At 38.4% G+C, this 25,620-nt stretch overlaps 1 protein-coding gene across 10 annotated transcripts in view; it reads left to right on the forward strand.

Annotated features, from left to right (window-relative positions):
• Positions 1-25,620, forward strand: part of ATRX (ATRX chromatin remodeler) — a 281,986-nt gene that overhangs the window by 136,751 nt on the left and 119,615 nt on the right. For all 10 annotated transcript variants that reach the window (XM_043897152.1, XM_043897156.1, XM_043897154.1 and 7 more), the window contains 3 exons: positions 6,458-6,588; positions 7,276-7,452; positions 14,959-15,052. In XM_043897152.1, the coding sequence (XP_043753087.1) occupies positions 6,458-6,588; positions 7,276-7,452; positions 14,959-15,052 (402 nt within the window). The remainder of the gene's footprint in view (positions 1-6,457; positions 6,589-7,275; positions 7,453-14,958; positions 15,053-25,620) is intronic.

Raw genomic sequence — 25,620 nt, forward strand, 5'->3', positions numbered from 1 at the left:
GCAACTTTACTATATTCATTGATTAGCTCTAGTAATTTTCTGGAAGAGTCTTTAGGGTTTTCTATGTAGAGGATCATGTCATCTGCAACCAGCGAGAGTTTCACTTCTTCTTTTCCTATCTGGATTCCTTTTACTTCTTTTTCTGCTCTGATTGCTGTGGCCAAAACTTCCAACACTATGTTGAATAGTAGTGGTGAGAGTGGGCACCCTTGTCTTGTTCCTGATTTCAGGGGAAATGCTTTCAATTTTTCACCATTGAGGGTGATGCTTGCTGTGGGTTTGTCATATATAGCTTTTATTATGTTGAGGTATGTTCCTTCTATTCCTGCTTTCTGGAGAGCTTTAATCATAAATGAGTGTTGAATTTTGTCAAAGGCTTTCTCTGCATCTATTGAGATAATCATATGGTTTTTATCTTTCAATTTGTTAATGTGGTGTATTACATTGATTGATTTGTGGATATTAAAGAATCCTTGCATTGCTGGGATAAAGCCCACTTGGTCATGGTGTATGATTTTTTAAATATGTTGTTGGATTCTGTTTGCTAGAATTTTGTTAAGGATTTTTGCATCTATGTTCATCAGTGATATTGGCCTGTAGTTTTCTTTTTTTGTGGCATCTTTGTCTGGTTTTGGAATTAGGGTGATGGTGGCCTCATAGAATGAGTTTGGAAGCTTACCTTCCTCTGCAATTTTCTGGAAGAGTTTGAGTAAGATAGGTGTTAGCTCTTCTCTAAATTTTTGGTAGAATTCAGCTGTGAAGCCATCTGGTCCTGGGCTTTTGTTTGCTGGAAGATTTTTGATTACAGTTTCGATTTCCTTGCTTGTGATGGGTCTGTTAAGATCTTCTATTTCTTCCTGGCTCAGTTTTGGAAGGTTATACTTTTCTAAGAATGTGTCCATTTCATCCAAGTTGTCCATTTTATTGGCATAGAGCTGCTGGTAGTAGTCTCTTATGATCCTTTGTATTTCAGTGTTGTCTGTTGTGATCTCTCCATTTTCCATTTCTAATTTTGTTAATTTGGTTCTTCTCTCTTTGCTTCTTAATGAGTCTTGCTAATGGTTTGTCAATTTTGTTTATTTTTTCAAAAAACCAGCTTTTAGCTTTGTTGATTTTTGCTATGGTCTCTTTAGTTTCTTTTGCATTTATTTCTGCCCTAATTTTTAAGATTTCTTTCCTTCTGCTAACCCTGGGGTTCTTCATTTCTTCCTTCTCTAGTTGCTTTAGGTGTAGAGTTAGGTTATTTATTTGGCTTTTTTCTTGTTTCTTGATGTAAGCCTGTAATGCTATGAACCTTCCCCTTAGCACTGCTTTTACAGTGTCCCATAGGTTTTGGGTTGTTGTGTTTTCATTTTCATTCATTTCTATACATATTTTTATTTCTTTTTTGATTTCTTCTATGATTTGTTGGTTATTCAGAAGCGTGTTATTTAGCCTGCATATGTTTGAATTTTTAACAATTTTTTTCCTGTAATTGAGATCTAATCTTACTGCACTGTGGTAAGAAAAGATGACTGGAATGATTTCAATTTTTTTGAATTTTCCAAGACCAGATTTATGGCCCAGGATGTGATCTATTCTGGAGAAGGTTCCGTGTGCACTTGAGAAAAAGGTGAAGTTGATTGTTTTGGGGTGAAATGTCCTAGAGATATCAATTAGGTCTAGCTGGTCCATTGTGTCTTTCAAGGTTTGTGTTTCCTTGTTAATTTTCTGTTTAGTTGCTCTATCCATAGTTGTGAGTGGGGTATTAAAGTCTCCCACTATTATTGTGTTACTATTAATTTCCTCTTTCATACTCGTTAGTGTTTGCCGTACATATTGTGGTGCTCCTATGTTGGGTGCATATATATTTATAATTGTTATATCTTCTTCTTGGATTGATCCTTTGATCATTATGTAGTGTCCTTCTTTGTCTCTTTTCACATCCTTTATTTGAAAGTCTATTTTATCTGATATGAGTATTGCGACTCCTGCTTTCTTTTGGTCTCCGTTTGCGTGAAATATTTTTTTCCAGCCCTTCACTTTTAGTCTGTATGTGTCTCTTGCTTTGAGGTGGGTCTGTTGTAGACAGCATATATAGGGGTCTTGTTTTTGTATCCATTCAGCCAATCTTTGTCTTTTGGTTGGGGCATTCAACCCATTTACATTTAGGGTAATTATTGATAGGTGTGGTCCCGTTGCCATTTACTTTGTTGTTTTGAGTTCACATTTATACAACCTTTCTGCATTTCCTATCTAGAGAAGATCCTTTAGCATTTGTTGAAGAGCTGGTTTGGTGGTGCTGAATTCTCTCAGCTTTTGCTTGTCTGTAAAGCTTTTAAATTCTCCTTCATATCTGAATGAGATCCTTGCTGGGTACTGTAATCTAGGTTGTAGGTTATTCTCTTTCATTACTTTCAGTATGTCTTGCCATTCCCTTCTGGCCTGGAGGGTTTCTATTGATAGATCAGCTGTTATCCTTATGGGAATCCCTTTGTGTGTTATTTGTTGTTTCTCCCTTGCTGCTTTTAATATTTGTTCTTTGTGTTTGATCTTTGTTAATTTGATTAATATGTGTCTTGGGGTGTTTCGCCTTGGGTTTATCCTGTTTGGGACTCTCTGGGTTTCTTGGACTTGGGTGGCTATTTCCTTCCCCATTTTAGGGAAGTTTTCAGCTATTACCTCCTCGAGTATTTTCTCATGGCCTTTCTTTTTGTCTTCTTCTTCTGGAACTCCTATGATTCGAATGTTGGGGCGTTTCACATTGTCCCAGAGGTCCCTGAGGTTGTCCTCATTTCTTTTGATCCTTTTTTCTTTTTTCCTCTCTGCTTCATTCATTTCCACCATTTTATCTTCTACCTCACTTATCCTATCTTCTGTCTCCGTTATTCTACTCTTGGTTCCCTCCAGAGTGTTTTTGATCTCATTCAGTGCATTATTCATTTTTAATTGACTCTTTTTTATTTCTTCTAGGTCTTTATTAAACATTTCTTGCATCTTTTCAATCTTTGTTTCCAGGCTATTTATCTGTAACTCCATTTTGTTTTCAAGATTTTGGATCATTTTTATTATCATTATTCTAAATTCTTTTTCAGGTGGATTCCCTATCTCCTCCTCTTTTGTTTGACTTGGTGGGCATTTTTCATGTTCCTTTACCTGTTGGGTATTTCTCTGCCTTTTCATCTTGTTTAGATTGCTGTGTCTGGACTGGGCTTTCTGTATTCTGGAGGTCTGTGGTTCCTTTTTATTGTGGAGGTTTTACCCAGTGGGTGGGGTTAGACGATTGGCTTGTCAAGGTTTCCTGGTTAGGAAAGTTTGCGTCGGTGTTCTGGTGCGTGGAACTTGATTTCTTCCCTCTGGAGAGCAATGGAGTGCTCAGTAATAAGTTTTGAGATGGGTCTATGTGTTAGGTGTCACCTTGGGCAGCCTGTATGTTGAGGTTTAGGGCTATGTTCCTGCGTTGCTGGAGAATTTGCGTGGTATGTCTTGCTCTAAAACTTATTGGCTCTTGGGTGGTGGTTGGTTTCAGTGTAGGTATGGAGGCTTTTGGACGGTCACTTACTACTTAACGTTCCATGTAGTCAGGAGTTTTCTGTTGTTCTCAGGTTTTGGGCTTAAGTCTCCTGCCTCTGGATTTTAGTTTTATTCTTCCTGTAGTCTCAGGACTTCTCCAACTATACAGCACTGATAATAAAACTTCTAGGTTAATAGCGAAAAGATTCTCCCCCGTTAGGGACACCCAGAGAGGTTCACAGAGTTACATGAAGAAGAGGAGAGGGAAGAGGGAGATAGTGATGAGCAGGAGGAGAAAAAGGGGGACTCAAGAGGAGAGAGACAGATCTATGCATTTGTCTGTTCCCAGAGTGTTCTCCATAGCCCCGACACCCATCAAGATTCACAGAATTGGATTGGGAAGAGAAGGGGAAAGGAAGAAATAGAGGTGTTCTGAGGTAGAAAACAGAGAGTCAAGATTGGGAGAGAATAATCAACACACTCCTGAATAAAAATGGGAACTGAATAGTGGATTCTTAAATGTTCACAATTTATATCATATATTGAAAAACAAAAATTAAAAATCTCCAGTAGAGATTAGACTCTTAAAAATACTATATTAAAAACAAAACACACAAAAAAATTTTAAAAATATATATGAAGTTCCGTTTAAAAAATAGGGTTTCTCTTTTCTTTTTTTTTTTTTGGTAAGGTTATAGTGTATTGAAAATGAAAATTAAGGAGTAGTAGAGGAGTACTAGAGGACTTTAAAAGACATAAGGAAAAAGAAACATAGAAAATAGAAGAGGAAAAAGGAGAAAAAGAGAAAAAGAATTTTCCCTAATTAAAAAAATCATAAAAATCTATGAAAATGAAAGTTAAGGGGTAATGGGGGAATAATAGGGAATTTTAAAGGAAAATAAAAGAGAAAAAATAAAAAAGAAAAAATGAAAAAAAAATTTTTTTTTCTTATTTAAAAAAAAAAGTAAAAATATATCTAGGAATTTCTCTGGAGTTGTTGCGGTCAGTGTCGGTTTAGCTCAGTTTCAGATATCTCCTCATTCCAGCTTACACTTCTCGATATCTACAGGCCTCTTTCGGTGTAATCGGTGTTTTCTACAGGGATTTTAATCTGTTGCACCACTCTCTTCTGAAGCGGTTCCCTTTGTTTATTTGGCTTCTGTTTGCCGGTTTCTTCAGAGCCTCATTTCCGCCCTGACACAGGTGGGCGGAGGTGGACTCTTCTTCAGGTAGCTAGTTCTGTTGCCCTGCTGGGAGGGGCTGGCGCTGCTTTCTTGGTCTGTGCTGCTCAGGATCCCGGCTGCTCTTTATGGAGTGCGCCGCGCCCTTCGCGCAGCTCCAGCCCTCAGGTGTTCCACAAAAGCGCGGAACAAAAGGCTACGTCTGCTCTTGTGCCTTCCCCGTCAGAGCGGTCCAGGCAGCCAGGAGCTTGACAGGCGCACCCTCCCCAGGTGCGGCGCGCCCACTACCTTCCGCGGTCCCAATCTCGGTTTCCGCCAGCGCCAGTCGGGTGGGTGCGCCTTCTGCCCTCTGCGTCCCCAGCCGCAGTCCCCGCTCGCGCCGGTCGGGTGCCTGCGCCCTGTGTTTCGCCGCGACCTGCTCCCGCTTCCGGCGGGTCTGGGCCGGTCCGCAGTCTGCGAGCTCTTCTCTGGACTTTCTCGGTCCCTTTGTTCTGCGAATGGCTGGCAGCGTGTTCGGGCCGGTTAATTTTCTCTCTGTTCCCTGCTCTCCCACAGTTCAAGTTGGCAACTCACAAAAGCTCCCTCCGATTGTCCTCAGGGCACTCAGGCCCGGACCCTACCCCAAGCAATGCCTCCCGCTCCTCTCCGTGCCGCCCCCACTTGCTGGTGGTGGATGCGGGTGTCTGGGGTACTTTTCTGCTGAGAGTTGCTTTTAGGCACCTAATATGTGGGTTTCATTTATTGTTTCCCTCCCAGTCAGGTTGCCCTCCTAGATTCAAACACTTCCCCCAGGCCCGCCAGTGCGAGGGTTTCCCGGTGTCTGGAAACGTCCTCTAAAGACTCCCTTCCCAGGACGGATCTCCGTCCTTGGCTCTTTTGTCTCACTTTTTATCTTTTATATTTTGTCCTACCTCCTTTCGAAGACAATGGGCTGCTTTTCTGGGCGCCTGATGACCTCAGCTCAGGAATATATTTTAATTTAACATAAGATGGTATTAAATATTTTCTCATGCCTTGAACAGTTTATTTTTTCATTGGCAAATTTGTCTTTGAGGAGCATCTGGAAAAATTTTGGTATGCTTTAGGCTAATGCATTATCTACTTTTTTGAAAAGTAAAAACTTTTTGATAGTACTTTGTTTTCTTTATGTACATAGTAAATAGCACTCTTGCCTCTTTTCTGTCCTAGTTTGAATATTATTAGGGATTTTTTATTGCTTTAGTATTTTAATATGTGTTGTATACTTTCATTTGATTAGAAGAATTTATGCAGTACATTGAAATTTAAGAGCCAAGAATGTTATTCACTAGTTTGAGGCACTGTTTCACAATAGTGGTTTATTACACACTGATTTTCTAAGAATATGTTTTACTGTTGAATAAATTCTTTCATGTGGAGTTTTGTGTTGAAATGCCATTTGTTTGAATGAATTGATTTACTATTGTGGGCCTGTCTGATAGTGTAGTTGTCAGATGGTGGCAGCAGAGCAAGTATAGGGTTGGAAGGATATCCAGCATGGAGTTGCAATTGGTGAAAATAGTAGAAACATCCCTGAGATTTTTCAGTGTATTGTGAAATTAAACAGAACTGGGAGCAAATCAGTGCTAAGAGCATTTTCAAAGGTTTTGGTTGGTACTTTAAATTAAAATAGACTTTGATAGACTTATATAATAAAAATCTTTTGACACAGTTATTTCTGTTTTGATATATATAATTCCATTTGTTTTTAATTTGTAATACTTCACCACCAAATATATAGTTTTTATTGTCTTTTTACTCTCGAGAATTGCCAAGAAGATGCTTTTAGAAGAAATTAAAGCCAATCTTTCCTCCGATGAGGATGGATCTTCAGATGAGTCAGAAGAAGGGAAGAAAAGAACTGGAAAACACAATGAAGAAAACCTTGGAGATGAGGGTGAGTTCCCCAGAGAGAAGTATGAAGTGAAGTGAAGTGAAGTGGTAGTTGCAGTCATGTCCAATTCTTTGTAACCCCATGGACTGTAGCCTGCCAGGCTCCTCTGTCCATGGGATTTTCCAGGCAAGAATACTGGAGGGGGTTGCCATTTCCTTCTCCAGGGTCTTCCCAATCCAGTGATTGAACCCAGGACTCCCACATTGCAGGCAGATTCTTTACTATCTGAGCCACCAGGGAAGCCAGAGAGAAGTATAGGATGTCATAATTTGGTTGTTTGACCAGTTTAGTCTTTGAAGACTGTCTGACCATGAAATCTCTTAATATATATGTTTGAAGTTTATTAAAATGTTTAAAATGTTGCTACCATTAATCCTTTTGAGTATCTGGTAATAGCTGTGCAGATTTTGTCAGTCACTGCCAATAAATAGATGGTTTGCAAAACAACATGTTTTTTACATTTTAAAAATCTGTATATGTATATTGGTGATATTTAATTATTACTTAATGATCATAATAGATCAAGTGTAATGTATGAGATTGCTTGGTATCAACAATGAAACAAGGTAAGTATACAGCTCTGATCAGTTCCATAAGTCATGATAATTATCTACAAACAAAATACGTAGTTGTACAGCATTTTAAAGGAAAAAAGGCTGAAGCTTTTAGTGATTTGTTTTCTCCATTTAGAAGTAAAAAATCAAGCCAATTCTGAATCAGATTCAGATTCTGAAGAATCTAAGAAGCCAAGATACAGACATAGGCTTTTGAGACACAAGCTGACTCTGAGTGATGGAGAATCTGGAGAAGAAAAAAAGATGAAGCCTAAAGAGCACAAAGAAGCCAAAGGCAGAAATAGAAGGAAGGGTAAGACATTTTAATTCTGATGGTGAACAACATACTGGTTCATACTGGTAAAGAACATATCTGCTCCAACAATTGACCATCTATATTAGGTGAGTGTCTGCACACTGAAAACAGCTATTCTGAGAGTGAAATAAAGAATTTAGACTGGGAAGGTAACCCAGAAACTTGAGAGATGACAAAGAATATTTTTGACCTTTAGTAGTCATCATTTAGATTAAAAAGATAAATATGACAATAAATAAAACATGCATTAAGGTCATGTGGAAGATATAAGACTGCCTGTAACTACAGGAAGAAATAATGCTTTCCTGTGGAAAGATAGAAGATATAGTTAATTTGGATAGATTTATGCAAGCTTATGTGTAAAACTTATATGTAGCCAGATTAAATTTTTATCACATTAAATTATGTGTCTTTCTGTACTAAGTCAGTTACATGTTTCCAACATCATGGTAAACATTGAGGATGTAAAATAAATAAAGAAATCACTGTTTTATATGATAGTTTTCAACCTGGCTACACATGCAGATCACTTGGGGGATTTAAAAATACACCTTCCTATGGCAGGGCTCCACCTTGAGCCAATTGAAGCATAATTGGTGGTGGTGGGAACCTAGGTATCCATATGTATTAAAAGCATCTCTGAAATGATTTTGATATGTAGCCAGTTTTGGCAGTCACAGGTTTAATAAGAATTATTGACATTAGTATTATAAGAACTTGTAGTACCATAAGGGGTTGTCTTGTAAGGTGTGGCATAAAGAGGAATTTTTTAGCTTTTTGGGGGGTTGGGGTTATCAACAGAGAAGACTTGACAAAGATGGAGAGTTTCATCCAGCAGATGAAGTTCTAAATGGGGAGAAGGTAGATTTGTTGTTAAAATTTATAATATAAGCAGGGGAAAAGTTTTAAAAACCTCTGCAAATTGTTTAGCACATGGTGGAGGGGATGCAGTTAATGTGGTATAGCTGGAGTATAGAAGGGAGTAAGGAAAGGAACAGCAGGAAATTAGGCTGGACCAATAAGACAGAGATCAGATACTGTAGATCTTTGTAAGCCTGTTCCTCAAATTGGAGTACTTGACAGTTCTCCTCATGGGTACATGAGGCTGTAGAGTAAATATGGTATATCTCTTTGGTGTGTTCATTTTACTTGAGAGTTGGTGGAGAGCATTCTTATATTAAATAATATATATTGAGCAATTAAATGTGAAATTTTCCTGAGAATTTGGCTAACAAGAAGTTCAAAGAAAGTTTTTTCTTCTTTGGGACAGACTTTGAAGACTTTATTACCCAATTCCTGGCAGGCAGATTAACTCTTCTTTGTGCCACCAGGAATAAGAAAGCATTTTTGGAAATATCTGAGAAGTACATTGGCTTTATAGAGTGGAGAGCCATTGAAAAGTTAAATTTTTTTTTTAATTTTAAAAATTATTTTCATATCATAGCCATATTGAGACATAATTTAAAAATCATACAGTTTACCTGCTTACAGTGTACAGTTTGTTTTTAGTATATTCACAGAGAGGTGCCACTATTTAAAAAGCTATTTAAGGTGTGTGTGTGTGTGTATATATATATATATATATATAAGCATATATTTCATAAGTGGACAGCTTTTAGAAAAATTATTTATTTATTTGGTTGCACTGGGTCTTAGTTGTGGCAAGCAGAGTTTTTTACTGGTTGCAGCATTTGAACTCTTAGTTGCGGCATGTGGGATCTAGTTCCCTGATCAGGGATAGAACCCAGGCCCCCTGCATTGGGAGCATGGAGTCTTAGCCACTGGACCATCAGGGAAGTCTCTGTAAGTGGAAATCTGGATGAACATGTTTGGCACCTAGATAAAGGCACAAGACATTGATTAGCAGCATTGAAGACTCATAACTTCAGTACAACCACTCATTGTTCCATTGAAAGATTTCAACTAAGGATGTAATGTGGTCAGATTCAGTTCAGTTCAGTTCAGTCGCTCAGTTGTGTCTGACTCTTTGCAACCCCATGAATTGCAGCACGCCAGGTCTCCCTGTCCATCACCAACTGCCGGAGTTTACTCAAACTCACATCCATCTAGTCGGTGATGCCATCCAGCCATCTCAACCTCTGTCGTCCCCTTCTCCTCCTGCCCCCAATCCCTCCCAGCATCAGGGTCTTTTCCAATGAGTCAGCTGTTCGCTTTAGGTGGCCAAAGTATTGGGGTTTCAGCTTCAGCATCAGTCCTTCCAATGAACACCCAGGACTAATCTCCTTTAGGATGGACTGGTTGGATCTCCTTGCAGTCCCAGGGACTCTCAAGAGTCTTCTCCAACACCACAGTTCAAAAGCATCAATTCTTCGGCACTCAGCTTTCTTCACAGTCCAACTCTCATATCCATACATGACCACTGGAAAAACCATAGCCTTGACCAGATGGACCTTTTTTGGCAAAGTGATGTCTCTGCTTTTTAATATGCTGTCTAGGTTGGTCATAACTTTCCTTCCAAGGAGTAAGTGTCTTTTAATTACATGGCTGCAGTCACCATCTGCAGTGATTTTGGAGCCCAAAAAAGTAAAGTCTGACACTGCTTCCACTGTTTCCCCATCTATTTCCCATGAAGTGATGGGACCAGATGCCATGATCTTAGTTTTCTGAATGTTGAGCTTTAAGCCAACTTTTTCACTCTCCTCTTTCACTTTCATCAAGAGGCTTTTTAGTTCCTCTTCACTTTCTGCCATAAGGGTGGTATCATCTGCATATCTGAGGTTATTGGTAATTGCCTGTTATTTTGTGAGACTGAGGGCTTTGATCCAATATCTGAGAGAAATATCAATAACCACAGATACACAGATGATACCACCATTATGGTAGAAAGTGCAGAGGAGCTAAAAAGCCTCTTGATGAAAGAGGAGAGTCAAAAAGCTCACTTAAAACTCAACATTCAAAAAACTAAGGTCATGGCATCCAGTTCCATCACTTCATGGCAAATAGATCGGGAAATGATGGAAACCATGACAGACTTTATTTTCTTGGACTCCAAAATCACTGCAGATGGTGACTGCAGTCATGAAATTAAATGACGCTTGCCTCTTGGAAGAAAAGCTATGACCAATGTAGACAGCATATTAAAAAGCAGAGACATTACTTTCCCGACAAAGGTCCATCTAGTCAAAACTGTGGTTTTTCCAGTACATGTATGGATGTGAGAGTTGGACCATAAAGAAAGCTGAGCACTGGAGAATTGATGCTTTTGAATTGTGTTGTTGGAGAAGACTTTTGAGAGTCCGTTGGACTGCAAGGGGATCCAACCAGTCCATCTTAAAGGAAATCAGTCCTGAATATTCATTGGAAGGACTGATACTGAAGCTGACACTCTAATACTTTGGCCACCTGATGTGAAGAACTGACTCATTGGAAAAGACCCTGATGCTGAGAAAGATTGAGGGCAGGAGGAGAAGGGGACGACAGAGGATGAGATGGCTGGATGGCATCACTGACTCGATGGACCTGAGTTTGAGCAAGCTCTGGGAGTTGGTGATGGATAGGGAAGCCTGGCGTGCTGCAGTCCATGGAGTTGCAAAGAGTCGGACATGACTGAGTGGCTGAACTGACCTGAAGGCTTTGAACCTGTTTGGAGGATATTGCCATAGTTGCTGTCAAGTTCAGTTGTCGTAGTATATGTATAATAATGATATTACCCAGCGGAACTGTAATGTTGTTCAAAAAGAAGGCTAGGGAAAGAATCTTGGAATCCTGAGCATTTAAAGGGCCATGGGAAAATAGCTATCCATTAAAGAAGACGAGGAAGGTACCCCTTCCCCACACACACATATACTTAATATGCCTTGGACATTTTCATGTAAACAAATAAATAATAGTACCTCATTTTGTGAATGCATTTTTCATAAATTTCTTTGCAACATGACTGCAAGCTGGTCTTTCAGATTCTATAAAGGAACTGAGTGATTTAACATATTAGGAAACAGCATGATTTCCTGTGCATCTTCAAAAGGAGAAATACTAATTTTGCCTCTGAGGCTTATTAGCTCAGGAATACAGAGCCGTTTACTATGCCAAATAGGACTTCCCAGGTGGCTCAGTGGTAAAGAACCCATCTGCCAAGCAGGAGACATGGGCTTGATCCCTGGGTTGGGAAGATTCCCTGGAGAAGGAAATGGCAACCCACTCTAATATTCTTGCCTGGGAAATCCCATGGACGAAAGAGCCTGGTGGGTTACAGTCCATGGGTTTGCAAAGAGTCAGACACGACTTAGCAACTAAACAGTAGTGTCGGCAGCAGCTGTGGGCCAAATACATTTGAAATGTTTTATTGAAACCCAAGTTTTCTGTGACCTGTGTTTCCACTGTCCTTTTCTGTGGGTAACTTATAATCCAACTATTTTTTTTGGTCTGTTTGTGTAGAAGGATGTAAACTAAAATTCCATCTTATTTATGTTTCTAATAAAGACTAATGTAATAGTGACTGATACTACATTTGGAATCACACCATTTTCCAAGATTTGCAAACTCTTGTGTCTGTATTGTCTGGAAACCTTATGATGGGCAATAGGGAAAAATCAGAAGCTAATAGCTTAATTATTAAATCAAGTGTAGCATGTCAACATTTTCACCTAAATTTGAAAAAAGTTGTAAAAGTTATTTTGGTGATAATTTCAAAAATGCAGTGATTGCCTTTATAGTAGATTATATTAGGTTCATGTTATTTTTCTCATGTATTTAAATGATATTCAATTATGTAGGATAGTGCCCTTATACTTAAGGGCGAAGTGTCATGATATCAGCACTTAATTTCAAAGGGTTCAGGGCAATAAAGGATGTGCATATATTTAGACAGAAATAAAGCAAATGTGGTAAAGCAAATCCACTTTAAGTGGATTTAAGAGTAGGGATACAGGTGTTCATTTGGCGATTCTTTCAAATTTTTGGTAGGTGTGAAAATTTTCAAAATAACATTTGATGAAAAATTAATACTAGGCTTAAAATTGTATTTAATCACAGAATTTGTGTGTGCATGTGGACATCTTGTTCTCCCAAATTCCCAGTTGCTTAGCAGTTCTTTTTTTTTTTTTTTACAATATTTTTATTTATTTATCTGGCTGCACCAGGTCTTACTTATGGCACCCAGGATCTTCGATCTTCCTTGCAGCATGTGAAATCTTTAGTTGTGGCATGTGAACTCTTAGTTATGGTATGTGGGATCTAGTTCCCTGACCAAAGTTGAACCTGGGCCCCCTGCATTGAACGTGTGGCATCTTAGCCACTGGACCACCAGAGAACTCCTTTATTATTGTTTTTTGTTTGTTTTTTTACTGTGGCAAAGTACACATAACATAATTTTTAACCATTTTTAACTGTGTGAAGCAATTCCATGGCATTAGTATATATGCATTATTGGGCAACCATCAACACTGTCTATCTACAGAATTCTTTGATTATCCCAAACTGAAACTAAACAGTAACTCTTCACTCTCCTCTTCTTCCATAACCAATCTTTATATTATTTATGCTTGTCTATATTTTTAAAGATAGACCAGACCTTTGATTTTGATGTCAGATCATAATAGATATTCTAAAAATATTTTATTTTGAAGTAATTTTAGATTTATAGAAATGTCACAAAAATACCCTTTACCTAGCTTTCCTAATTTAACACCTTATACTTATTATAGCACAATAATCAAAACCAGGAAATTAACATTGATACAATAATATTAATTCAGCCAGTGTTTGACAAACTACACCTGAAGGCTAAATCTAACTTTCATGTTTTTATAAATAGTTTTATTGGTATACTGTCATACTTACTCAGTTATTGCTTTCATGTGTTTACAGTGGCAAAGTTGAGTAGTGGCTGCAACATTGACCTTATAGCCGACAAAGTTGAAAATACCATCAGATCTCTGACCTCTGATGTAAACTGTAGATTTTATTTGGTTATCATTATTTTTCCCACTTGTGTTCTTTTTCCACTTTGGACTTCAGTCTAGGATCCCACATTGCATTCAGTCGTCTCCTTAATCTACTCCAGTCTGTGACAGTTCCTTTGTCTTTTCTTTCATGACCTTGACACTTTTGAGGAGTATTGATCAGATATTTTCTAGAATGTCAATCTGTATGTATTTGTCTAGTGTTTTCTTATGGTTAGATTTAGGTTATTAGACATTGTGACAAGAATACTGCAAGAGTTCTATTGAATTCGTCTTGGTGTGTTGTACTGAGTGTGTATGATGACAGTATGTTTCTTATTATTGGTATTGTTAACCTGATTAAGTTACTGAAGTTGGTATCTGCTGAGTTTTTCTACTGTTAAAAAAACCCCTATTTTTTTGTTCATATTTAATGAATATCTTGTGGAGAGATACTTTGAGACAATGCAGATATTCTGTTTCTCATCATACTTCTACCCACTAATTTTAGCATCCAACTGCCGAAGCAGTTTTTACTGTGTTGTATGTTTAAGTGGTGATTTCCAATTTCTTTCATTACTTCTAGGAAGAGTTGTTTCCCCCATTTATCTGTTTATCACATTACTTATATTAATATGGACATATAGATGTTTTATTTTATTCTATGAGTTACAATCCAGGTTTTCATTTTATTGCTCAGATTGTTCCAGCTTTGGTTGCTGGGAGCTTCTTCAAGTTGCATCATCTATCCTTTGACTATATCCCCATCAGTTTTTGAGCAATGCTTTACTTTCTGGTACTAGTCCAGGCTTATCTTGTATTTTCCCTGCCTGACTTCCTCTGACCAGAAAAATACAGGTATTCTTCTGGGGTTTTAGATGCCTGTGTCTTACTGGCAATTTTGGTACAGAAAAATAAAATTTTGGAGAGAAAAAATAAAATTGGGTATTCATCTTATTTTCTTGTGATAGGCAGGACTCAGCTCCTTTTTCCCAGTTCTGTGGCTAGAAATGAGGTTCTCCTAGAGTTTTGTAATCAGCACCCTTTGCATAATTTGCAATTCAGCTGGCCTTCCTGTCAAAACCAGGAAAGGAGTGGGGGAAAAAACCCCATGACATTCATCCTCCCACACAATTTTATGAGGATCATTATTTAAGTTTTGATTTCGGTCCCCAATCTGCCTACTCTTATTCCCTTTACAGAGTCCTTAGGTTGTTTATTTATGTATTCTGTCCATAGTTTTTAGTTGTTATAAGTGGCAGAGAGTCTAATCACCCTTAATCCACCTTGGCCAGCCTACTTAGCTTGCTTAAAATAACTAGAATTCTTGTATTGACTGATAATTTTTCATTTTGTCAGTTTACATAGTTAATATACTTATATTTTAATGTAGAATCATAGTTTTATAACCATTCTTGGTTTTCATTTGGATTTTTATAAATACCAATTGAGTCATTAACTGGTCTAATCTGTATGATGTCATATGTACTAGAGATATTATTCTCATAATACTCTTAGAAGTTAATGTGATATTATTGACAAATAAAGGGAATTGAATTTCTATTGGAAAGCATTTAATAACCTTTAATATTTTTTATTCAAGTGAGTAGTGAAGATTCTGAAGATTCTGATTTTCAGGAATCTGGAGTTAGTGAAGAAGTTAGTGAATCTGAAGATGAACAACGGCCCAGAACAAGGTAAGATTATTTTTTAAAAAATTTTAAGAATCAATAACCATGCTTCAAATTATTTGTAGAAAGTTTGCTGTTGTTAATAGTGATAGTCACTCAGTCATGTCAGACTCTTTGACACCCCATGAACTGTAGCCCACCATGCTCCTCTGTCCATGAGATTCTCCAGACAACAATACTGGAGTGGGTTGCCATTCCATTCTCCAGGGGATCTTCCTCACCCAGGGATTGAACCTGGGTCTCCTGCATTGCAGGCGGATCCTTTACCATCTGAGCCACCAGGGCATAGCAGTAAGTAAAGTATTTAACATTTTGATTTGAAACTGTTAAAATAATTTAAAAATAGTATATAAACATTATATATAGTTGAATTGTATGTTCTGAAGTAGGTGGACTTTCAGTGTGCAAAAACACCTTTTTTAAAAAAAATTATTATATGTTTGGCTGTATCAGGTCTTAGTTGCCGCATGCAGGATCTTCATTGCAGCATGCGAGATCTTTCCTTGCAATGTGCACAGGCGTCTCTCTAGTTATAACACATGAGCTGTAGAATGCACGGGCTCAGTAGTTGCCCTGTGGCGTGTGGGATCTTAGTTTCCTGATCAGGGACTGAACCCATGTTTCCTCCACCCCCTGCCATTGGAAGGCAGATTCTTAATCACTGGACCACCAGGGAACTGTAATTTTTCATTTCTGTGGTGGAAAGTTGTAGTGTAGTAGTTATGAGGCTCTGTAGACCAACTGCCTCAATCTAACTCCTAGCTTTACTATACTTCCTAATTGTACGAATACTCTGGGGTTCAGTTTCCTCATCTGTAAAAGAGGAAATTAACATTATTATTTCCCTTATTGATTATTGTGGGCATTAAATGAGATTAAAGGGCTTATAAAATAGTGCCTATTTTGTAGATAGTAAGTGCTCCATGAATGCTAACTATTGTTCTTTCATAGCATTACTAAACACTACTTAGCCACAGAAAAAAAACAACACTACTAGTATTCTATTAATTAACATGTGTTTGTTCTTTCAATATGCATAAATAACTAATCTAGATTACTAGCTGATTAAAATTTTGCTTCCTTATTAGAATAGTATTTAATAATACTGACCATTCTAAGAAGATTTTTATTTCCTCTGGAATAATATGATACATATATCAATTTGTGTTTGTGTGTATGTGTATATGTATATCTATATGGGTATGTGCATGTGTACATTTTAAAACATTTGAGATTGTTTTAGATTAATAATTACCAGGTTGTGCCTGGAGTATATCAAGATATTGTACTTTTAGTTCAGTTCAGTCACTCAGTCATGTCCGACTCTTTGTGACCCCATGAGCCGCAGCACGCCAGGCCTCCTGTTCGATCACCAACTCCCAGAGTCCACCCAAACCCATGTCCATCGAGTTGGTGATGCCGTCCAGCCATCTCATCCTCTGTCGTCCCCTTCTCCTCCTGCCCACAATCTTTCCCAGCATCAGGGTCTTTTCAAATGAGTCAGCTCTTCACATCAGGTGGCCAAAATATTGGAGTTTCAGCTTCAACATCAGTCCTTCCAATGAACACCCAGGACTGATCTCCTTTAGGATGGACTGGTTGGATCTCCTTGCAATCCAAGGGACTCTCAAGATATTTCTACAACACCACAGTTCAAAAGCATCAATTCTTCAGCACTCTGCTTTCTTTATAGTCCAACTCTCACATCCATACATGACCACTGGAAAAACCATAGCCTTGACTAAACAGATCTTTGTTGACAAAGTAATGTCTCTGCTTTTTAATATGCTGTCTAGTCTGGATGCCATGGTCTTAGTTTTCTGAATGTTGAGCTTTAAGCCAAATTTTTAACTCTCCTCTTTCACTTTCATCAAGAGGCTCTTTAGTTCTTATTCACTTTCTGCCATAAGGGTGATGTCATATGCATATCTGAGGTTATTGATATTTCTTCCAGAAATCTTGATTCCAGCTTGTCCTTCCTCCAGCTGAGTGTTTCTCATGATGTACTCTGCATATAAGTGAAATAAGCAGGGTGACAATATGCAGCCTTGACGTACTCCTTTTCCTATTTGGAACCAGTCTGTTTTTCCATATCCAGTTCTAACTGTTGCTTCCTGACCTGCATACAGGTTTCTCAAGAGGCAGGTCAGGTGGTCTTGTATGCCCATCTCTTTCAGAATTTTCCACAGTTTGGCGTAGTCAATAAAGCAGAAATAGATGTTTTTCTGGAACTCTCTTGCTTTTTTGATGATCCAGTGCACGGTGGCAATTTGATCTCTGGTTCCTCTGCCTTTTCTAAATCCAGCTTGATCATCTAGAAGTTCACGGTTCACGTATTGCTGAAGCCTGGCTTGGAGAATTTTAAGCATCACTTTACTAGCGTGTGAGATGAATGCAATTGTGTGGTAGTTTGAGCATTCTTTGGGATTGCCTTTCTTTGGGATTGGGATGAAAACTGACCTTTTCCAGTCCTGTGGCCACTGCTGAGTTTTCCAAATTTACTGGCATGTTGAGAGAAGCCCTTTTATAGCATCATCTTTCAGGATTTGAAATAGCTCAACTGGAATTCCATCACCTCCACTAGCTTTGTTCATAGTGATGCTCCTAAGGCCCACTTGACTTCACATTCCAGGGTGTCTGGCTCTAGGTGAGTGATCACACCATTGGGATTATCTGGGTCGTGAAGATCTTTTTGTACAGTTGATCTGTGTATTCTTGCCACCTCTTCTTAATATCTTCTGCTTCTGGTAGGTCCCTACCATTTCTGTCCTTTATTGAGCCCATCTTTGCATGAAATGTTCCCTTGGTATCTCTAATTTTCTTGAAGAGATCTCTAGTCTTTCCCATTGTATTGTTTTCCTCTGTTTCTTTGCGTTGATCGCTGAGAAAGACTTTCTTATCTCTCCTTGCTATTCTTTGGAACTCTGCATTCAAATGGGTATGTCTTTCCTTTTCTCCTTTGCTTTTCACTTCCCTTCTTTTCACAGCTATTTGTAAGGCGTCCTCAGACAGTCATTTTGCTTTTTTGCATTTCTTTTCCTTGGGGATGGTCTTGATTCCTGTCTCCTATACAGTGTCATGATCCTCCGTCCATAGTTCATGAGGCACTTTGTCTATCAGATCTTATCCCATAAATCTATTTCTCACTTCCACTGTATAGTCATAAGGGATTTGATTTAGGTCATATCTGAATGGTCTAGTGGTTTTCTCCACTTTCTTCAATTTCAGTCTGAATTTGGCATTAAGCAGTTCATGATCTGAGCCACAGTCAGCTCCCGTCTTGTTTTTGCTGGCTGTATATAGCTTCTCCATCTTTGGCTGCAAAGAATATAATCAATCTTATTTCAGTGTCAACCATCTGATGATGTCCATGTGTAGAGTCTTCTCTCGTTTTGTTGGAAGAGGGTGTTTGCTATGACCAGTGCGTTCTCTTGGCAGAACTCTATTAGCCTTTGCCCTGTTTCATTCCGTACTCCAAGGCCAAATTTGGTTGTTACTCCAGGTGTTTCTTGGCTTCCTACTTTTGCATTCCTGTCCCCTATAATGAAAAGGACATCTTTTTTGGGTGTTAGTTCTAGAAGGTCTTGTAGGTCTTCTTAGAACCGTTCAACTTCAGCTTCTACAGCGTTAGTGGTCAGGGCATAGACTTGGATAAACGTGATATTGAATGGTTTGCCTTGGAAATGAACAGAGATCATTCTGTCATTTTTGAGATTGCATCCAAGTACTGCATTTTGGACTCTTTTGTTGACCATGATGGCTACTCCATTTCTTCTAAGGGATTACTTCCCACAGTAGTAGATATAATGGTCATCTGAGTTAAATTCACCCATTCCAGTCCATCTTAGTTCGCTGATTCCTAGAATGTTGATGTTCACTCTTGACATCTCCTGTTTGACCACTTCCAATTTGTCTTGATTCATGGACCTGACATTCCAGGTTCCTATGCTATATTGCTCTTTACAGCATTGAACCTTGCTTCTATCACCAGTCCCATCCACAAATGGGTGTTCTTTTTGCTTTGACTCCATCCCTTCATTCTTTCTGGAGTTATTTCTCCACTGATCTCCCTTAGCATATTGGGCACCTATAGACCTGGGGAGTTCATTTTTCAGTGTCCTATCTTTTTGCCTTTTCATACTGCTCATGCGGTTCTCAAGGCAAGAAAACTGAAGTGTTTTGCCATTCCCTTCTCCAGTGGAACACATTCTGTCAGACTTGTCCTCCATGACCTGTCCATCTTGGGTGGCCCCACACGGCATGGCTTAGTTTCACTGAGTTAGACAAGGCTGTGGTCCGTGTGATCAGATTGGTCTGTTGTCTGTAACTGTGGTTTCAGTCTGTCTGTCCTCTGATACCTTCTGTCAGTGCCTACCGTCTTAAGGGGGTTTGTCTTACCTTGGATGTGGAGTATCTCTTCACGGCTGCTCCAGCAAAGTGCAAAGAGCTACGTGGCGTAGCTCCTCTTGGCTGCCACCCCCGGCCTCGGGCCTGGGGTGGCTCCTCTCGGCTGCACCTGTGTGCTGTCGCAGCTGCCGAGCTTTAGGGGAATATAAAATAACAATAGGATATAATGAGAATTTTAAAGAACTGAGATGGAATTCAGGTAACAGAAAATTCACTATTTCAAAGTATAGAATATAGGGGATTTTTGGAATATTCACAAAGTTGTGCATCTACTACCAGTATCTAATTTCAGAACATTTCCATCATTCCAGAAAGAAACCCTATGGCCCTTGCTCATTTCCCATTCTTCCTGCTTCTCATTCCCTGGCAGAAATTAATCTGCTTTGTGTATAGATTTGCCTATTCTGAGCATTTCATATGAAAAGTTTTGTAAATATGTGTCTTTCTATGAATGGAATCTTTCAGTTAGCATGTTTTCAATTTTGATCCATGCTGTAGCTTGTTTCAGTACTTAATCCCTTTTTGAAAAACTTTATAGAAATGTAGTATATTTACAGTGTTGTGTTAAATTCTGATATATAGCAAAGTGATTCAGTTATACATATTTATGTTGTTCTTTATATTCTTTCCATTATGGTGTATAAAAGAATGTTGAATATGGTTCCCTGTGCTATACAGTATGACCTTGTTTTTTATCCATCTGATGTATATATCTAAAATATATTTTATATATAGATATATGTATATATAATCCTTTGAGTTTGCTAATCTCAAACTCCCAATCCTTTTTTCCTTTACTCTTCCTTCCCCCTTGACAACCAGATATTTCTTCTGTCTGTGAGTCTGTTTCTGTTTCATAGATATGTTCATTTGTGTTGTATTCTAGATTCCACATATAAGTGATATATGATATTTGTCTATCTCTTTCTGACTTACTTCATTAGTATAATCTCTAGGTCCATTCAAGTTGCTGCAAATGGAATTATTTCATTCTTTTTATGACTAATATTCCATTGTGTACATGTGTAGCACATCTTTATCCATTCATCTGTCCATGGACATTTAGATTGTTTCCATGTCTTGTCTCTTGTAAATTGTGCTGTTTTGAATATACAGGTGCATGTATCTTTTTGAATTTTAGTTTTGTTTGAGTATATGCCCAGGAATGGAATTGTGGATCATTTGGTAACTCTACTTTTAGTTTTTTGAGCACACTCCATACTGTTTTCCATTATTACAATTTGTATTCTTACCAGCAGTGTATGAGGGTTCTCTTTTTTCCACCCCTTCTCTAGCATTTATTATTTGTAGAATTTTTGATGATGACTATTCTGATGGTTGTGAGGTGTTACCTTATTGCAGTTTTGATTTGTGTTTCTCTAATTATTAATGAATATGATTATCTTTTTATGTGCTTTTTGGCTTTCTGTATGTCTTTGAAGAAATGTCTATTTAGATTACCTGTCCATTTTCTTGATTTTGTTGTTGTTGTTGTTGTTATTGAGATGCAGTGAGTTCTTTGTATGTTTTGAAGTTTAATCTCCTGTCAGTTGCACTGTTTCCAAATATTTTCTCTCATTCTGTGGGTTGTCTTCTCATTTTGTTTGTTGTTTCCTTTGCTGTTGAAAAACTTTTGGTTTAATTAGGTCCTATTTGTTTATTTCTGTTTTTATTCTCATTACTCTATGAGGTAGATTCAAAAAGATATTTCTGTGATTTATGTCAAACAGTGTTCTGCCTATGTTTTCCTTTAACAGTTTTATAGTGTCTGGTGTTACATTTAAGTCTTTAATCCATTTTGAGTTTATTTTTTGTATGATGCTATAGTGGAGAATGGAGAAGGCAATGGCACCCCACTCCAGTACTCTTGCCTGGAAAATCCCATGGACGGAGGAGCCTGGTAGGCTGCAGTCCATGGGGTTGCGAAGAGTCAGACATGACTGAGCGACTTCACTTTCACTTTTCACTTTTATGCATTGGAGAAGGAAATGGCAACCCACTCCAGTGTTCTTGCCTGGAGAATCCCAGGGATGGGGTCGCACAGAGTCGGACATGACTGAAGTGACTTAGCAGTAGCATAGTGGAAAAGGAAATGGCAACCCACTCCAATACTGTTGCCTGGAGAATCCCATGGACAGAGGAGACTGGTAGGCTGCAGTCCATGGGGTCGCAAGGAGTCGGACACAACTTAGCAACTTCACTTCACTCACTTCATACTTTATCACTGGAGAAGGAAATGGCAACCCACTCTAGTATTCTTGCCTGGAGAACCCTATGGACAAAGGAGCCTGGCTGGCCATGGTCCTTGGAGTCACAGAGAGTCGTACAGGACTGAAAGACTAAGGATGCATGGTATTATAGAATGTTCTCATTTCATTTTTACATGTAGCTGTCTAGTTTTACCAGCACCATTCACTGAAGAGATTGTATTTTCTCCTTTGTATGTTGTTGCCTCCTTTGTCATAAGCTGACTGACCATAAGTGCTTGAGTTTACTTCTGGGCTTTCTATTCTGTTCCATTGATCTATATTTCTGTTTTTGTGCCAGCACCATACTGTTTTGATTACTGTAGCTTTGTAGTATAGTCTGAAGCCAGGAAGCCTGATTCCTCTAGCTTTGTTTTTCTTTCTCAGTATCGCTTTGGTTATTTGGGGTCTTTTGTTTTTCTATACAAATTGTAAATTTTTTTGTTATACTTCTATTAAAAATGCCATTGGTGATTTGATAGGGAGTGCATTGAATCTGTAGATTGACCTGAGTAGTATAGTCACTTTGAAAATATTGATTCTTCCAATCCAAGAACACATTATATCTTTCTATCTGTTTCTGTCATTTTTGATTTCTTACATCAACGTCTCTCATGATTTGCCAGTTACCTTTAGTGTTGTGTTTGGATTGCTTTTTCTTTTTTGTGTCTAAATTGTAGATTTTTAGTTTGTGGTTTCCATGAGGTTTTGGTACAGCAGTCTGTGTATTAACAGAATTGTTTTAAATTGCTGGCCTCTTAATTTCCAAGCATTTCCAATAACCTGCATTTGTACTCTTCTCATAATTGTTGATTTGATACCATATTTAGGTGTGGATGATTTCCTACCTTTACTGTATATTTGCCTTTACCAGTGAGGCTTTCCATTTATAATTTTCTTGTTTCTGGTTGTTTCCTTTTCTGCCTAGAGAAGTTCCTTCAGCATTTGTTATAAAGCTGGTTTCATTGTGTTGAATTCTCTTAGCTTTTGCTTGTCTGTAAAGCTTTTGATAGCTGTGTTGAATCTGAACGAGAGTCTTACTGGGTAAAATATTCTTGGTTGTATATGTTTCCCTTTAATCACTTTAAATATATTGTGCCACTCCCTTCTGGCCAGAAAAGTATCTAATGAAAAATCAGCTGATGCCTTATTGGGATTCCACTGTATGTTATTTGTTGCTTTTCTGTTGTTGCCTTTAAAATTTCCTCTTTGTCTTTAATTTTTGTCAGTTTGAATTCTATGTGTCTCATTGTGTTCCTCCTTGGTTTCATACTACATGGGACTCTCTGCACTTCCTGGACTTGAGTGAGTGTTCCCTTTCCCATGTTAGGGGAGTTTTCAGCTCTTACCTCTTCTGATCTTTTCTCATGCCCGTTCTCTCTCCTTTGGCCTTCTGGGACTCATATAATGTGCAAGTTGGTACATTTAATATTGTCTCTAAGGTCTCTGAGACTGTCCTCCTTTCTTTTCATTCTTTTTTCTTTATTTGGTTCTGTAGCAATGATTTATACCAAATTGTGTTTTAGCTCACTTATTTGTTCTTCTGCCTCATTTATTCTGCTATTGATTCTTTTGAGTATATTTATTATTTTAGTTATTGTGTTGGTCATCTGTTTATTTAAATCTTGTAGCTCTTTGTTAAACTTCTACTGTATCTTCTTGTTCTGTGTCTTCATTCTTGTTACAAGAACTTAGATCATCTTTACTATCTTTACTCTAATTTTTTTCAGATGCATTGCCTATCTCCAATTCACTTGTTCTTTTGGGGTTTTATCTTGTTTTTTAATGTGGAACATACTTCTCTGCCATCTCATATTGTCTAACTTTCTGTGTTTGTGTTCTACATTTCGCAGGCTGCAGAAGTATAGTTCCTTTTGCTCTGGTGTCTGCTTCATGGTGGGTGAGGTTGGTCCAGGGACTTGTTCAGCTTTGCTGTTGGACGAGACTGGTGCCTGCCCACTGGTGGATGGAGTTTAACCTTGTCCCTCTGGTGGGGAGGACCATGTCAAGGGGTGTGTTTTCGAGTGGTTGTGGGCTAAGGAGGACTTTAAGCAGTCTGTCTGCTGATGACTGGGGCAGTGTTCTCATCTTGTTTGTTTGGCCTGAGGCATCTGAACATTGAAGCCTGCAGACTGTTGGGTGGGTCCAGGTGGTGTTTGCCCAAATGGCAACCTATTGGGGAGCTCTTGCTGATGAACATTCCCTGCAGCCGCTGCCACCAGTGTCCTTGCCTCCTACAGTGAGCCACAGCTGACTCCTGCTTCCCCAGTTGACCCTGCAATACTCACAGGTTTATCTGGCTCAGGCTCCTATGGAGTCACTGCTTTGCCTTGCAGCCCAGTGCATGTGAAACCACATGTGCGCCCTCCAAGAGTGGAATCTGTTTCCGCCCAGTGCTGTGGAGCTCTTACACCCAAGCTCCATTGGCCTTCAAAGCCAAATGTTATCCTCACGCTGATGAGCTTGATGAGGGTCTCAGAAGTCTCACTCTTGTGGGAAATCTTTTGTAATATAATTATTTTCTAGTTTGTGGGTCACCTTCCCTTTCATTATGGAATTTTATTATATGGTAAAAGCACCCCTTCTACTGTTTCAGTTGTGGCTTCTTTGTCTTTGGATGTAGAATATTTTTTTGTAGTTTCTAGTGTTTTTTTGATGGTTATTCAGCAATTCGTTGAGATTTTGATGTTTTCTTGAGAGGAGGTGAGCTCAAGTCCTTCTACTGTGCCATCTTGTCTCCTCCCTCATACCTAAATCCTAGAGTAAATTTCTAAAAATGACATTATTGGGTTAAAGTTAATACAGTTTTAGGACCTTTCATATATATTTTCACACTTACAGAAGTCAATATTTTCTTCCCCCAGCTGAATATGTAAATAGCCATTGTCTCACTGGTTCAGCAATAAAACAATGAGCAATCTGTTAAGTAGAACACATGTTGGGGGAACTGCAATCCATTTGAGTTCATTTTTTTATATGTCTTAAGATAGGGGTCCGGATTCATCCTTTTGCATGTAGATATCCAGTAGTCTGAGTACTATTTGTGAAGACTGTTGGGCCTATTGATTGTCTTGACCATGTGGAAAATCAATTGACCATAAATATAAAGTTTTATTTCTGGGTTCTCATTTCTCTGCTGTTGATCTTCATGTCTGTCCTTTATGTAGGAACATATTGTCTTGATTAAGCTTATATACCAATTTCTAGCCACAGACGTATTTGCACTACAAGTTGTTACTTTTTTTTGACTTTGTGTGTGCTGATATGATGAAAATTGTATCTAACTTTTATAATCTATTTTTTAAAGAGATGGTGAATATTTTTCATGTGTATATTGGCCAGTCATATTTCTGAAGGTGCTCCATCCATCTTATTATTCATATGCTACACTTCCCTCTTGAATAACTTAGAATGTTGATCACTGAATTTATTTTTTATTTTTTTGTTCACTGAATTTCATTTTTTTTTCCATTTATTTTTATTAGTTGGAGGCTAATTACTTTACAATATTGTAGTGGTTTTTGCCATACATTGACATGAGTCAGCCATGGATTTACATGTGTTCCCCATCCCGATCCCCCCTCCCACCTCCCTCCCCATCCCATCCCTCTGGGTCTTCCCAGTGCACCAGCCCTGAGCACTTGTCTCATGCATCCAACCTGGGCTGGCGATCTGTTTCACACTTGATAATATACATGTTTCAATGCTATTCTCTCAGATCATCCCCCCCTTGCCTTCTCCCATAGAGACCAAAAGTCTGTTCTATACACCTGTGTCTCTTTTTGTATCCTGCATATAGGGTTATCGTTACCATCTTTTTAAATTCCAGATATATGTGTTAGTATACTGTATTGGTGTTTATCTTTCTGGCTTACTTCACAGTGTATAATGGGCTCCAGTTTTATCCATCTCATTAGAACT

Source organism: Cervus elaphus, chromosome X (genome assembly GCF_910594005.1).
Source record: "Cervus elaphus chromosome X, mCerEla1.1, whole genome shotgun sequence".
NCBI lineage: Eukaryota > Metazoa > Chordata > Mammalia > Artiodactyla > Cervidae > Cervus > Cervus elaphus.